Raw genomic sequence first — 15,234 nt, forward strand, 5'->3', positions numbered from 1 at the left:
TATACAGTTGGCATGGCAATTTACAGTTGGTGTTTAACTGATGTGGGGGTATACAGTAGGTATGGAGGGACCACTAGTATGGGGCATGCAGAGTGGAGTGGCATTATACAGTTGTGGAGGCATACAGCCAACACAGAGGTATACAGTTGCCATGAGGGTTTAATCACTGTGGGGGTACACAGCAGGGGTGGAGGTATACACTGGTGCAAGGTATACAGTCAGCAAAGAGTTGTATAGCCAGCGTGAGGGTATTCAATCAGTGTGGTGTGCACAGTCAGCTGGCTCTGCCGCCCATACTATACTCCCCACACCAACCTTCCACTCCCCAAGCCAACTGTATGCTCCCTCGATCATGTGCCTGTTCTCACTGTACCCCCCAACAGCTCTTTGAGGCCAACTGTACACTTCACAGCATAGTCGATTATACAGTTGGTGCCACAATCAAGAGAAATATATATTCAGTGTGAAGCACACGTCAGCAATGGGGTTATACAGTGTGGTCATAAACAGTTGGTGCTCAATAACTGTAGCTGCTATCTCAGAGTCAAGCATCCCCTGGCAGGGCTCTGGTCACTAACTCAGCTTGCCCCCTGGGGGAAGGCACTGTCCCCCCAGGGACCTCCAGCGGTGGAAGCCCCAGCTGACCCCTGGCCCACAGGCTTTAGCAAACAGGAGAGCTTCAAGGCTCCCAGCCATGCCCTTGGGTGACCAGGCCTCCCAAAGAAACCCTGTGGTTCCCGTGGTCTCTGCCAACCCCCACCCAGTCCCAGCAGTGGACAAAAAAAGCGGGCCAGGGACAGGCTGCGGCCTCTTCCCAGCTACACTAGGTCCCTTGGGGACACTCCTGCAGACTCAGGACTTCAACACCAGCGCCACCCTGGCGATTCCCAAACGTTGGTCCCCTGAGCCGCACACCCTTGTGACACCTGTCTCCTGGAAGTCTCATGAGTGTCTCACACTCAGCACAGCCAGATCCAAGCCTCTCAGCTTCCCCAACCTGCCCCGGCTCAGAAAAGGCACTTTGTCACCCCAAGTGCTCAGACCAGAAACCTGCCATGCGTCTCTTTCCATCACACCAGGTCTGCCTTCAGAATCTATCGAGAATCCGGGCACTTCTCACCCCCACCCTTGTCACACAGCTGTGGTTTTCTGCCTGGACCAGTGTAGGCAGCTCCACTCTGCTCTCCCAGCCTCCTCCACCCCTCCCCATCCGTTCCTTCCATAGCAGCCAGAGAAGCCTGTGAACACTTGAGTCAGGGCATGTTACCCTGCCCAGAACCTTCCATGGCTCCCACCTCACTCAGAGGAAAAACCCAACTCTTCACCATATAACCCCCAACTTCCGCCTCATCTCCTCCCTCTCTCCCCCTTTCCTTGCTTGTTTCAGCTTCACTGGCCTCATTAGCTAAACCGCAAACTCACCAGGCATGATCTCACCTCAGGACCTTTGCACTAGCTGTTCCCTCTACCTAGAAATCTCTTCTCAGAGAGGTCCATGTGGCTCCACTTCATTCAGGCCTCTACTCGATCATCCCTCCTCAGAGAGGCTTTCTCTGAGCATCCCAAACAGCATCCCTTCCCCTTCTATCTCATCACCCTATTTTATTTTATTATTGTTTTTTATTACCACCTGACACGTCACATTTACTTATTGCTTGTTTACAGTCTGCCCCCTTGCCTGTTCGTAGCACAAGGGCAGGAATTTATGCCTGTTCTGTTCACAACTGTTTCCAGGGCCCGAAATAGCACCTGGCACTCAGTGTTTGTTGAATGAATAACCACAGTATATAAACCATGTATATAAAGATAGTGAAGACTGGGGTCAGCCGGGTGGCTCAGTTGGTCAAATGTCTGATTCTTGATTTCAGCTCAGGCCATGATCTTAGAGTCCTGAGCTGGAGGACCCCCTGTGGGCTCTGTGCAGCTTGGAGGCTGCTTAGGATTCTCTCTCTGCCTCTATCCCCCACTTACCTCCCCACCCCGCCCCCACACACCCCATTTACATGCACACATGCAGGCCTGCACACACTCTCTCTCTCACACATAAATAAATATTTTTTTAAAAGATGGCTGTGGGGGATCCCTGGGTGGCGCAGCGGTTTAGCACCTGCCTTCAGCCTAGGGCGTGATCCTGGAGTCCCAGGATGGAGTCCCACATCGGGTTCCCTGCATGGAGCCTGCTTCTCCCTCTGCCTGTGTCTCTACCTCTCTCTCTCATGAATGAATAAATAAAATCTTAAAAAAAAATAAAAATAAATAAAAAAATAAAAGATGGCTGGGGCACCTGGGCGGCTCATGATGGAGTGTCTGACTTTGGCTCAGAGCGAGATCCCGGGGTCCTGGGATCAAGTCCCACATCAGGCTCCCTTCGGGGAGCTGACTTCTCCCTCGGCCTATATCTCTGCCTCTCTCTGTGTGTCTCTCATGAATAAATAAATAAAATCTTATATTAAAAAAAAAAAAAAAAAGGGCAGCCCCGGTGGCGCAGCGGTTTAGTGCCACCTGCAGCCCAGGGCGTGATCCTGGAGACCCTGGATCGAGTCCCATGTCAGGCTCTCTGCATGGAGCCTGCTTCTCCCTCTGCCTCTGTCTCTGCTACTTTCTCTCTCTCTGCATCTCTATGAATGAATAAATAAATAAAATCTTTAAAAAAAAAAAAAAGAGGATGCCTGGGTGGCTCAGTGGTGGAGTATCTGCCTTTAGATCAGAGTATGATCCCAGGGTCCTGGGATCAAGTCCCATATCAGGTTCCCTGCAGGAAGCCTGCTGCTCCCTCTGCTTATGTCTCTGCCTCTCTCTCTCTGTGTCTCTCATAAATAAGTAAAATCTTTTAAAAAAGAAGGAGATAGGGATGCCTGGGTGGCTCAGCACTTGAGCATCTGCCTTTGACTCAAGGCATGATCCCAGAATCCCGGGTTCGAGTCCCACATCCAACTTCCTGGGGGTAGCCTGGTTCTCCCTCTGCCTGTGTCTCTGCTTCTCATGAATAAATAAATAAAATCTAAAAAAAAGAAAAAGATAGCTAAGACTGAAAGTAAAACTGTAGCTTAGAGTTTTCCAGGTGCATGTATTTAAAAAATTAATTTGTGAATTTTATACATAAAGAATTTAACACATGATAAATGTGGAATTTTCAGAGGGTGGGGAAAGGATAAATCAATCTGTCAGTAGTCTTGATTGCATTAGGATGGAAAAAAGTTAACTCCACTCCCAACACATAGCAAAATAAATTCCACATGGATTAATCATGCAAAATAGATAAAAACTCAAAACTATTATGAGTATGAAGGGAAAACACCAGAACATATTTCTACCATCCGGCAGGAGGTGAGACTGGCGAGGGTGGAGAAGAGGTAAGGAGCACCGGAAGTTTCTTATGTCACCCGAAAGGCAGCCAGACTGGCAGAGAGGAAACTACCATAAAAGAATGGTTGGTGCTGACTGAGGAGTATCTTTCAGACTCTATCTCTGTCCTCATTAGACTGGAGGTCCTATCATCAACCCATTTTACAATGGGTTGTAAACCAAGGCTTGGGGAGGGGAAGTGGCTTGCCCAGCCACCTAGCAACAAGGAGAGGGTCGCTTCTCCACCCAGGTTTGATGGGGGAGTGGGAGCCCCTGAGAGTGTCTGAGCAGGAGCATGACCTGGCCAGGCTGGGGAGGGGAAGACACATAGAGAGGTTTCAGCTCTCAGAAAAACTGGCGGCTTTGCAGTGGGACCATGACCTTGCTGTGTGAACCTGAGTTGTCCCCCCGTGAGAGGAAACTAAAGATGCAGAGCAGCGCCTGGTCGTCCTCTTGGGAACACTGGTGCAGCCATCCGATGGGTTCCAGTAGCTCCCATTAACTTTAGTGGGTGGGGGGAATGGAGGGGCCAATTGAAGACTCCCTGATTCTGATCATTGAGCCTGGTCCAAACCGTGTAGGATGAGAACTTGCTGCATCTTTGCAACAGTACTACAAGGTGATAATAGTCCAGATGCCCCAAAGCCTCCATTTTACTGACCCCTTTACCATGTGCCAGGCAGGCACTTTTCCAAAATGTCACACGGTTTCCCTGGGCTCATCTTTACAGCAACTTTGTGAGATTGATCCCCTCATTACCTCCGTGTGAAGGACACAGAAACTGAGGCCCTGAGAGAAATCATGTACCCTCGGTGAGCAGCAGAGCAGGGCCACCCAGCTCATGAGTTAGCATCTGTATGAGTTTCCTGGGGCTGCTGTGACAAATGACCAAAGACTTAGTGGCTTAAAACAGCACAAACTTGAGGCGCCTAGATGGCTCAGTCGACTAAGGCCCAACATTTGGTTTCAGCTCAGGTCAAGATCTCAGGGTCATGAGATCGAGCAACGTGTCTGAGCACCGAGTCAGGTTCTGTGCTCGGCAGGGAATCTCTCCCTTGAGAATCTCTCAACTTGAGATCCTCTCCCTCTGCCTGCCTCCCACCCCCCCCAACCCCGGCTCATGCTCTCTCTCTCTCTCTCTCTCAAATAAATAAAATCTTTTTTTTTAAAGATTTTATTTATTTATTCATAGACACACAGAGAGAGAGGCAGAGACACAGGCAGAGGGAGAAGCAGGCTCCAAGCAGGGAGCCCGATGTGGGACTTGATCCCGGGTCCCCAGGATCACACCCCAGGCTGCAGGCGGCACCAAACCGCTGTGCCACCAGGGCTGCCCTCAAATAAATAAATCTTAAAACAAACACACACACACACATGGGCACCTGGGTGGCTCAGTGGTTGAGTGGCTGCCTTTGGCTCAGGTCGTGATCCGGGGTCCGGGGATCAAGTCTCACATTAGGTTCCCTGCAGGGAGCCTGCTTCTCCCTCTGCCTATGTCTCTGCCTCTCTCTGTGTCTCTCATGAATGAATGAATGAATGATCAATCTTTAAAACACACACATATACACAAACTTATTATCTTATGGTTCTAGAGGTCAGACATCCAAAGTGCATCTTGCCAGGCTAAAATCAAGGCCTTGGCAGGGCTGCGTTCCTTCAAGTTCTCAGAGAGAATCTGTTTCCTTACCTGTTCTGGCTCCTAGACGCTGCCTGCACACCCACATTCCTTGGCTTGTAGCCCCTTCCTCCACCCTCAAAGCCAGCATGCCCATCCAGCCCATGTCCCCGGACACCGCCACATCTTCTCTGACTCCCGTCTGCCTGCCTCCTTCTTCTCTTTATAAGGGCCTTTGTCCTTGGATCCACCTGGATAATCCAGGATAATCTCCACACCATAAAATCCTAAATTTAATCTCATCTGCAAATTCCCTTTTGTCCTGTAAGGTAACATGGTCACAGGTTCCAGGAATTAGGAGGTGGACATCTCTGTGGACATTCTCCCCATCACAGTGCATAACCACGTAGGCCAGGGGTTGACAAATTGTCATGGGGTGGGGGTGGTCAGGGGTATAGAAGGAACCCACCCACTGCCTGTTTTCATATGACCCAGAACTAAGAATGGTCTTTACATTTTTTAAAATATTTTATTTGTTTATTCACGAGAGACACAGATTGAGAGAGAGAGAGGGGGGGCAGAGACACAGGCAGAGGGAGAAGCAGGCTCCATGCAGGGACCTGACATGGGACTCGATCCGAGACTCCAGGATCATGCCCCGAACTGAAGGCAGGCCCCAAACCGCTGAGCCACCCAGGGATCCTGGTCTTTTTATTTTTAAAGGGCTGGAAAACATCAAAAGAGGAAGACTAGTTTGTCATATGAAAATTATATGAAATTGACATGTCAGTGGCCATAAGTCAACTTTTCTTGGTACGTAGCCATGCTGGTCCCTTTTCATGTTGTTCGTGGCTTTCAGGCTACAGCAGGAGAGTCGGGTAGCAGAGATAGACCGCATGTGGCCTGCAGAGCTGAAAATATTTACTCCCTGGCCCTTTGCAGAAAAAGTTTGCCGCCCCCTGGTCTCTAGGCCACGAACCAACAAGTGTTGAGACTGATTCTGTGCCAGCAGGTTTCACATGCTGTCTTTGTTTTTGTTTTTAAAGATTTTATTTATTTATTTGACAGAGAGAGAGAGAGTGTGCGAGCATGAGTGGGGGGAGGGGCCGAGAGAGAGGGAGAAGAAGCCAACTGGGGTGGGGAGGGCCCAAGTGCAGAGCCCAGCATGCGGCTTGATCCCTGAGATCATGACCTGAGCCCAAAGCAGACACTTAACTGATTGAGCCCCCGAGGTGTCCCACACACATGCTCTCGTTATAACAACCAGCAGTGGGATTATTGCCCACAAAGGCCTGGGAGTAGACCAGCCCTTTCCCTCTCCAGGCTGCCAGTTTCCTGTCTGGAGAATGGAATTAATATTTACATTTGCTGGGGCACCTGGGTGGCTCAGTGGTTGAGCAGCTGCCTTTGGCTCAGGCTGTGATCCTGGGGTCCTGGGATCCAGTCCCACATCGGGCTCCCCACAGGGAGCCTGCTTCTCCCTCTGCCTGTGTCTCTGCCTCTCTCTGTGTGTCTCTCATGAATAAATAAATAAAATATTTAAAAATTTTTTTTTACATTTGCTTTGTGGGTGTTGGTAGGATTCAGTGCTCAAAGAGCACTTAGCACAGGTTTGGGATCAACAAACACTAACCAGGAGCATGGTCCCATTTGACAGGGCAAAATGAGGCCACTTGGTCAGACACAGAGCTGGTGAGGGATGGAGCTGTATGAATCAAACTAAGGCCCCTGTGGCTCCATCCCAGGCCTTCTCTTTGGCAAATACCGAGAGAGGCAGAAATAAAGATGCAAATAAAGTGGGGGGAGAAGGTGTGGGAGAGCTAGGCCAATAAACCAGGCTTGGTTGGGGAGTCGGCCCTTGGGGCCTGGTCTCGCTGGGCACAAAGGCCGTCCCACCCGGTGCAGTGGGTGTAGAAGATAAGGAAACTGATCCAGGCAGCCCAGTCACAATGCTGGTGCCAGGCCATCAAGTGCCACCCAGCCCCCATGGCCTCCAGATACCGGCCAAGTCCCCAAGGCGTACAGCAGCCCAGGGCCTCACCCACGCAGCCAGGCTAGTTCACCCCTACCTTCCCAGAAGTCTGTGCCTAGGGAACCAGATCCCAGCCACCCAGATGAATCCCTTTGACAAAGAGTTTGGGAATAGCTTCTGGGTAGGAAAGCTGAGAGTGATATTCCTGGTCACTATGCTAAGAGCAAAAGATAGAGCACCTACTATGTGCCGGGCCTATGCTGGGCACCAAACCAGATATTTATTTCTAGAAGCTCATATCATCCTCACAAGACTCTGAGCGTATAGGGTCCAACACAGAAACCAAGGCACAGGGACGCTTCAGGACTTGCTCCAAATCACGCCACCAGTAGGAGCTGGGATTTGAACTCTGCTCTTGACAACCATGCTCTTGAACTCTCTGCTCTGTGAAGAACCCCCACAAATTGGACATTTACCATGGCCCAGGCTCTTGGCTAAGTGCTGTACCTGCATCAGTTCACCAAACCCTGCAGGCAGCCCCAAGAAGGAGCCGACACTGTTGTTAACCCCGTTTTATGGATGGAGAAACTGAGGCTCGAGTAATAGGGAAGGTCCAGGGACACAAAAGGTACAGGTGGCACAGGGCAAGGACAGATGCAGCTGGACTCGAGCAGAGGCGATGCTGGGTTCTAGAACCTGGCTAAGAGTCAGAACTCCATGGCAAGCTTTTCTGTAGACATGCTCGTTTACTTAGTACTTCAGTACCAGGTGATTCATGCCTCTGGGTAAGTGTTATCACCTCTGTCCTAGTCTCCTGGCTTCTGCCACTGCACCTCATAGAGTCCGGGGGGGCCTGTGAGCACCTGAGTTAGACCAGTTCTCTCCTCTGCTTTAGAACTCTCAATGGCTCCCATCTCTCTCGGAGCAAAAGCCCAAGTCCTCCCCATGGCCCACAGGCCCGTACCCTGTGCATAGGCTGAGCTCTCTGCCTGAAACATTCTAGGGGGGCTGCCTCCCTCCTGCCTCTGGTCACCTTAGGATGGTCTTAAAACTTTCAACTCCAGGGGATCCCTGGGTGGCTCAGTGGTTTAGCGCCTGCCTTCAGCCCAGGGTGGGATCCTGGAGTCCCGGGATCGAGTCCCACATCGGGCTCCCTGCGTGGAGCCTGCTTCTCCCTCTGCCTGTGTCTCTGCCTCTCTCTGTGTGTCTCTCATGAATAAATAAATAAATAAATACTTAAAAAAAAAAAAAAAACTTCCAACTCCACCACCAGGCGCCACAGATTATTCCCACCCTTCTTTCCTACAGTATTTTTCTCCCGACCCCTTCTTGGATATTCTAAGAATTTCTCTCATTAACCATTAAAAAATATTTTATTTATTTATTCATGAGAGACATACAGAGAGAGGCAGAGATATAAGCCTCTATAGGGAAAAGTATGCTCCCTGCGGGGACCCTGATGTGGGATTCGATCCCAGGACCCCAGGATAACAACTGGAGCCGAAGGCAGCTGCTCAACCGCTGAGGGCCACCCGGGTGCCCTCTCTCATTTATCTTTTTTTCTTTTTGTTTACAGATTCTACTTATTTGTTAATGAGAGATACAGAGAGAGAGGCAGAGACACAGGCAGAGGGAGAAGCAGGCTCCATGCAGGGAGCCCGACACGGGACTCGATCCCGAGTCTCCAGGTCCACGCCCTGGGCCGAAGGCAGGCGCCAAACCGCTGAGCCACCCAGGCGTCCCTCTCATTTATCTTAATACCGCATCTGTTTCCCTGTCCGGAATGTCAGCTCCTCCACTGCAACACCTGTTACCCCAGGGTTTAGAACAGAACCTGGCCCACCATACCTGTACCATAACCGTTTGAAGGAAGTTAGGGGCGAACTCATTTATATTAAGTAAACTCTATGCTCATCAGGGTAATAAAAAAAAAAAAAAAAAAACCCTTCAACCAGACAAGCTTTCAGACTAAGAAAAATCACTCTCCCTCTTACCTTGGCCAAGAGCCCAACTTCCTCTCCTCGGTTTCCCTTTCCTCCTTCCAGACTTGTCTAAGTACATATGCATAAGCAAACTTGTAGCTATTTATGCCCCCCCACACCCTGTTTTGTTACACACACTGTTCCCAACTTTGCTATTTTACATGCTAACATAATGAATGGGTCCTTGTTTCCCATCAGGGAGGTTAGTTAGACCTTTTTCAACTTTTACAAGGCAACATAGTATCCCACTCTGGGGCAAGTGGCATTTTTCATTAATCCAGCCTAAGGAACTTTATTTATTTTTTTAAGGAACTTTAAAAAATACTGTACAGATGCCACACATACACACTGAAATTAATAGGCTAACCTCCTGCTAGAGACTTTTTGGTCATGTTACGTCTTGGATGAGGACAGTTGGCCAAGGGTATGTAAAGGGCTCTTTCACATGGAAGGCTAAAATATTCTCTGTGGCTGAGAGCTTATTTTTAATTTTCAGCACTCCCTTGCCCTCATAGAGGGAATATATTGATTTTACTCCATAAGAGATTAAAATCCTATTTAAAAACAACTCTCCTGGGGCGCCTGGGTGGCTTGGTCGGTTAAGCATCTGCCTTGGGCTCAGGTCATGATCTCAGGGTCCTGGGATTGAGCCCCAGATCAGACTCTCTGCTCAGTGGGGAGTCTGCTTCTCCCTCTCTCCCTCTGCCTGCTGCTCTACTTGTGTGCATGCTCTGTGTGTGTGTGTGTGTGTGTGTGTGTGTCAGATAAATAAATAAAAGCTTTTTTTTTTTTTTAACAATTTTTTTTAATTTTTTTTATTTATTTATGATAGTCACGCAGAGAGAGAGAGAGAGAGGCAGAGACACAGGCAGAGGGAGAAGCAGGCTCCATGCACTGGGAGCCTGACGTGGGATTCGATCCCGGGTCTCCAGGATCGCGCCCTGGGCCAAAGGCAGGCGCCAAACCACTGCGCCACCCAGGGATCCCTAAATAAATAAAAGCTTAAGAAAAATGAGAATAAAAAATAAAATCAACTCTCCCTTTGGGGATTGACTGGGGAGGAGCCTAACAGAACTTTCTGGGGTTAAGAGGGAGGTCCTTACTTAAGCTCTGCAAATTTTCTTCTGTTAAAGGCCACATATTTAAGATTTTAAGTTTTGTGGTTCACATATCAGCTCTGTCACATATTCCTTTTAATTTTTTTTTTAACAATTTATAAACAATGGAGCCATTCTTACTCTATTGGCTTTACAAAAATAGGCCACAGCACAACAATGTGAAGATACTTAACACTATTTGTTTTTTAAGTAGGCTCCACCCAGCATGGAGCCCAACGCAGGGCTTGAACTCACATGACCCTGAGATCAGGACCTGAGCTGAAATTAAGAATCAGAACTTAACCGACTGAGCCACCCAGATGCCCCTATACTTAACACTATTGAAACATACAACTACAAATGATTAAGAGTGCACATTTTTTGTTTTGTTTTTCACCACACAAAAAAATTAAAACTAAAATAATAATACTGGGGATCCCTGGGTGGCGCAGCGGTCTGGCGCCTGCCTTTGGCCCAGGGCGTGATCCTGGAGACCCGGAATCGAATCCCACGTCGGGCTCCCAGTGCATGGAGCCTGCTTCTCCCTCTGCCTGCTTCTCCCTCTGCCTCTCTCTCTCTCTCTCTCTCTCTCTGTGACTATCATAAATAAAAAATAAATAAATAAATAAATAAATAAATAAATAAATAAATAAATAAAATAATAATACTGATTGGCCCTCCCTGGTGTTCACCTGGTGAAAATTTCTGGAGCCTCGCACATGTAGGATCTGTTTCCTTTTATGTATGAATTGCCTGCTTCAGTGAAAAGTTTAAAATATTCCCCTTGATTGGTTAAATATAAGATCGGTTAGATATAAGACGGTCCATCCACAAATGAACTATTGTTTACAGCTGTCAGAAAACACAGAGAAGGGGATCCCTGGGTGGCTCAGCGGTTTAGCGCCTGCCTTCAGCCCAGGGCGTGATCCTGGGGTCCCAGGATCGAGTCCCACATCAGGCTCCCTGCAAGGAGCCTGCTTCTCCCTCTGTGTGTCTCTGTGTGTCTCTCATGAATAGATGAATAAAATCTTTAAAAAACAAAAAAACACAGAGGAAGCTGTCCAGACACCGACATGAGAGATGTCTCTGAGACATATTAAACAAAGAAACAAACAAAAAAACAGAGAAAGCAACACGTGAAACACCTTTTCATTCATAAGCGTCCACTGAGTACCTTCTACGTGCCAGGCACTGCGGATATTCCTTCCGACACACAGACACAAAATCCTGCCTCATGGAACTAGCACACTAGAGATATGCTGATATTTTTGTAAAAGGAAAAAAAAAAAACCAGCCATTAGATAAAGAATATGTATATAATTGCATGTGAACTTCTAAGGCCTAGACTCCATTTGGAAGAAAGCACAAGATGTTGGAACAGTGGTGCATGCCAAGAAGGGTGTGTCATGCTGGGAGAGAGAGCAGGAGGGAGACTTTTCATGATAAAGCTACACCGTCTTTGTATCTTTTGTATTTTGAAGCATGTGAATGCTTCTGGAGCACCAACTCTCAGGGGGAAAAAAACAAACCAAACCTTTCCAGTAACAACTAAGTATCCCCACCCAACAATATTTTTTAAAAATCAGATCCCCGATCCCTGCGGCCACCTGAGTTGGACTCTCTACAAATGGGGCCAGGGAATCTGCTTTTTAAACAAGCACTCTTATTTTTGTCTCATCTCTCACCCCACCCTGCCTCCCGAAAGAGTCTCTTGTTTTGAGTTCCAGAATCTTTTTCCATGCACATGTCAAGGGTGGGTTGGAAGCAGGGCAGTACCCATTGCTGTCATCCATCAGGGCCAGGAGCCATTTCTCTGGATTGCTCAGTGCTGTCACCCCCTCTAGATACGCTGTCTGGGGAAGGGGGAGCTTCCTGCCCTGCTCAGGCCAGCAGAGTCTATGCCTAGACAGAGAGGACTGCATTTCCATCAGCTCATAGAAAATCCACGTCCCCAGTGTTACAGGTCCTAGAGGCCTCTTGAGCAAGCAGAGCCCACCAGCCGCTGTGCAAAATTCTGCCCACCAGTGAGTGTGGTCTTCCCAGCCCTGCAGACACGGGAAGAGCCTCAGAGAGGTCACCGACTCTCCCGTGGCCACATGGCTCCTAAATGTCAAAAGCAGGATTTGAGCCTGGGTCTGCCTAACGTCACCCCCTAAATTCATGGAAACCGATGAATGGAAAGGCATTGGGATACAAGGGATATGTGAGCAACTCCTGCAACACCATTCCCCAAGTAAAGCTCCTCTATCTGTCAGGGATCCATGTGGCAGCCTGAGGGCCCCAGGTTTTTGGTTCTGGTGAAAATGGACTAGTTCCAAACTAAGAAAGACACCTCCTCCACCCCCACTTCAAGGAGTCAAGCCAGGTGGCCCTTGCAGAGGAGGTGACCGCCTGGTTGCAAGACCTAGCTGAAGTCTCCAGCTCAGGCTTCCTTGCGCCTCGTAGAGAAAAATAATTAAGCAACTGTGTGGTTTGTTTGCTGTTCCTTCTGCCTAGAACACACTTCTGTCAACTCTTCCAGGGGCCATTGGCTTCAACTCCAGCCCTTGGTCACCTTCAATAATCCTAGATGATTCTCCCACACACAGGCTGTCCTGTTCTCTGCTCCACAACACTTACTTACAACAACCTAAAAGCATATGTTTATTCCAGGATTTTTCTGCTTTGTTCACTGCTGTGTTTTCAGTGTCTAAATTCTACCTGGAAGATGCTCAATAAATACTTGTTGATGGAATGGGTTTCCAGCACCCCGCGCTACCTCCGTTGGGCACAGAGGTCCCCTGTCTGGAGTGTGGGTCTGGCAGGGCCTGAGAGGCTTTGCTCCGGCGTCCATGGCTGGCTCCCTTTGGCCAAATACAAGGCTTGGTGAATCACATCATTGTCCACTCTGACTGCCATCCCCCGCCCCCAGCCTCCACCTTACAGAGCCCCAAGGTCCCTCAGGTGCTGCCCACAAGCAGGCAGGGCCCCGCCAGGCTGAGATTCTCAGATCAGAGACAGCCAGCCACACCCAAGGAGATGCACAGCACCCACAGACGCAGGGTCTGAAGCTCGAGCCAAAACCAAGAGCACGGAGGCCCCTCCGGATGTTGGGTTGGCAGCTTCAGGCAGGGAGGGGAGTGTGGCTGGGCAGTGGCCAGGTCCCTGCGTTCCCCTCTTGGCTGGGCCGCGCAGGGGGGGGTCCCAGCCTCCCCGGATCTGTCTCCCTCCGCAGCCTGCTGAGGCCACAGTCCCAGGTGGAGGCAGCGGGGAGAGGGAGGCACATTTCTAGTCAGCTTGTTTTTCTTGATTATTTTTGAGCGGTTTCCTGCCCCCTCCCCAAAGCCTTCGGTCTCACAGTTTCCAGGAAGTTCCTGTCACACAAGGAGGGGCAGCAGCGCCCCTTCGCCCCAGGGGAGTGCTCCGTGGGACCTGTGCCCAGCTCAGCCGTGGGACCCAAAATGGAGAAGAGAAAGGAGAAACTGAGGATGGCACACCCCTCCGTGGGAACCGGGGGAAGGGACGCATTGTAGGGCGTGGGAAGGGAGGGGCCTCATCTTGGCCCCAACCCCTGGGCCCGGGGGCGAAGGCCACCCGCGGAGGTCCGCGAGAGGGGGATCGGCGTCGCAGGGACCTCGCGAAATGCTGGCGGGCACCCCAGCCCTCGTAGGCGGCCAGCAAAGTTTCTCAATGGTCTCTTGCTTCTGGAACGCCCCCTCACCGAGGGCGCCCTTCTGTCTGTCCTTCCAGGCAGCTGGCAAGAGCTGATGGCCCCCTCCCCCCAGCATTCGGTCCGCCCAGGCTTGCCTCAGTTTCCCCATCTCGCCGGAAGCCCGGGGTGGCTACTTCTCGGGGGGATGTGGGCAGGAGAAAGAAGTGGACTAAGGCAACCAGAAGGGGAGGGCGATTTGGGGAAGTAGGGGCCCTATCCCTTTTTCGAGCCCCGGTCGCCAAGCCTCCCCTCCCCCGCCTGGCATCTGAGCCGCCCAGATAACGGGACCTCCCCGGGCGGAGCATGCGCCGTGCGTCCCGGCCCATCAACCGGAGGGGGTGGGGGGGCTCCCGGGGGAGAGGTCGCGGGGCGACCCGGGCCGGAGCAGGGGGGCGTGGGCTCGGCGCAGCGCGGGACGCAGGGCCGGGGAGCCGCAGGGGGGCCCCGCTGCCGCGCGGGTGTTTGTGATCTGGGAGGCCCCCCTCCCCCAAGGCCCCCCAACTCCGCGGAGGCGACCGCGGGCCACAGGCGGCTCCTACCGTAGGCTCCGTCCTTCCGCTCGTCCTCCATGGCCGCGTCGGGCGGGGAGGGGAGTCCGAGCCCGAGCGACCCCAGCCCGCGCGGGCGGGAGGCTCCGCGGGCTGCAGCGCCCCGCCCCGGGCCAGGCCCCGCCCCGCCCGCCCGGCCCGCCCCGCACGCCGCCTCCAATGGGAGCCCGGAGCCGGCCGGGGCGGGGCGGGGGGCGGGCCCGGGCCGCGGGAGGGTGGCGCCCCAAGCTTTGTTTCCCATCTGGGCTCAGCCGAGACTCGTCGCTGTGCTTGGTGGGCTGGGAGCAGTGGGTCACCCAATCATTCATCTACACCCCCCCCCATCCACTCATCAACCAGGTATCGAGCGCTGACCGTGTGCCAGTGAACAGGGCAAAAAATGCTATTTTGCATTCAGCAGACGGGCAAGAATTTTAGCGTCTGGAACAACCAGCCGGGTGAGCACATGCAGTGGATCTGGCAAAAAAGATCAAATGCAATGATGTTGGCCCTGTGTGATTCCTCTCTGCCACTGACCCTGGAGAAGCCATCGTAGGTGTGTGTGTGCCTGGGGACTGTCAAAGGTTGCTCCCTGCTGCTTTGGTACTTTTTGTAAAAAATGGGGAGAGGCTTACAGGTCCTCCAACAGAGGAGTGCACTCAACCCGATGAGAGGGTGAGAGGGAGGGAATACCATGCAGCGAATAAAAAGAATGAAGCCATCAGGGAAATGCAAATCAAGATGCAATGCTACGGGGCACCTGGGTGGCTCAGTGGGTTAAACATCTGCCTTCGGCTCAGGTCATGATCCCCGTGTCCTGGGATTGAGCCCCATGTCCAGCTCCTTGCTCAACCGGGAGTCTGCTTCTCCCTCTCCCTCTGCCTGCTGCTCCCCCCTGCTTGTGCTAGTTCTTTTTCTGTGTGTCAAATAAATAAAATCTTTCTAAAAATAAAACAGGGATCCCTGGGTGGCTCAGCGGTTTGGCGCCTGCCTTTAGCCCAGGGC

General features: G+C 51.2%; 1 protein-coding gene across 2 annotated transcripts in view; it reads right to left on the bottom strand.

Annotated features, from left to right (window-relative positions):
* Positions 1-14,369, bottom strand: part of SLC44A2 (solute carrier family 44 member 2 (CTL2 blood group)) — a 29,571-nt gene extending 15,202 nt beyond the window's left edge. The window contains exon 1 of one of the 2 annotated variants that reach the window (XM_072787260.1): positions 14,242-14,369. In XM_072787260.1, the coding sequence (XP_072643361.1) occupies positions 14,242-14,272 (31 nt within the window). In that variant the 5' untranslated portion in view covers positions 14,273-14,369. The remainder of the gene's footprint in view (positions 1-14,241) is intronic. The other variant, XM_072787261.1, reaches the window with a different exon arrangement.
* Positions 14,370-15,234: the final 865 nt, after the last annotated feature.

The sequence above is a fragment of the Canis lupus genome, chromosome 19, assembly GCF_048164855.1.
Source record: "Canis lupus baileyi chromosome 19, mCanLup2.hap1, whole genome shotgun sequence".
NCBI classification, from domain to species: Eukaryota; Metazoa; Chordata; class Mammalia; order Carnivora; family Canidae; genus Canis; species Canis lupus.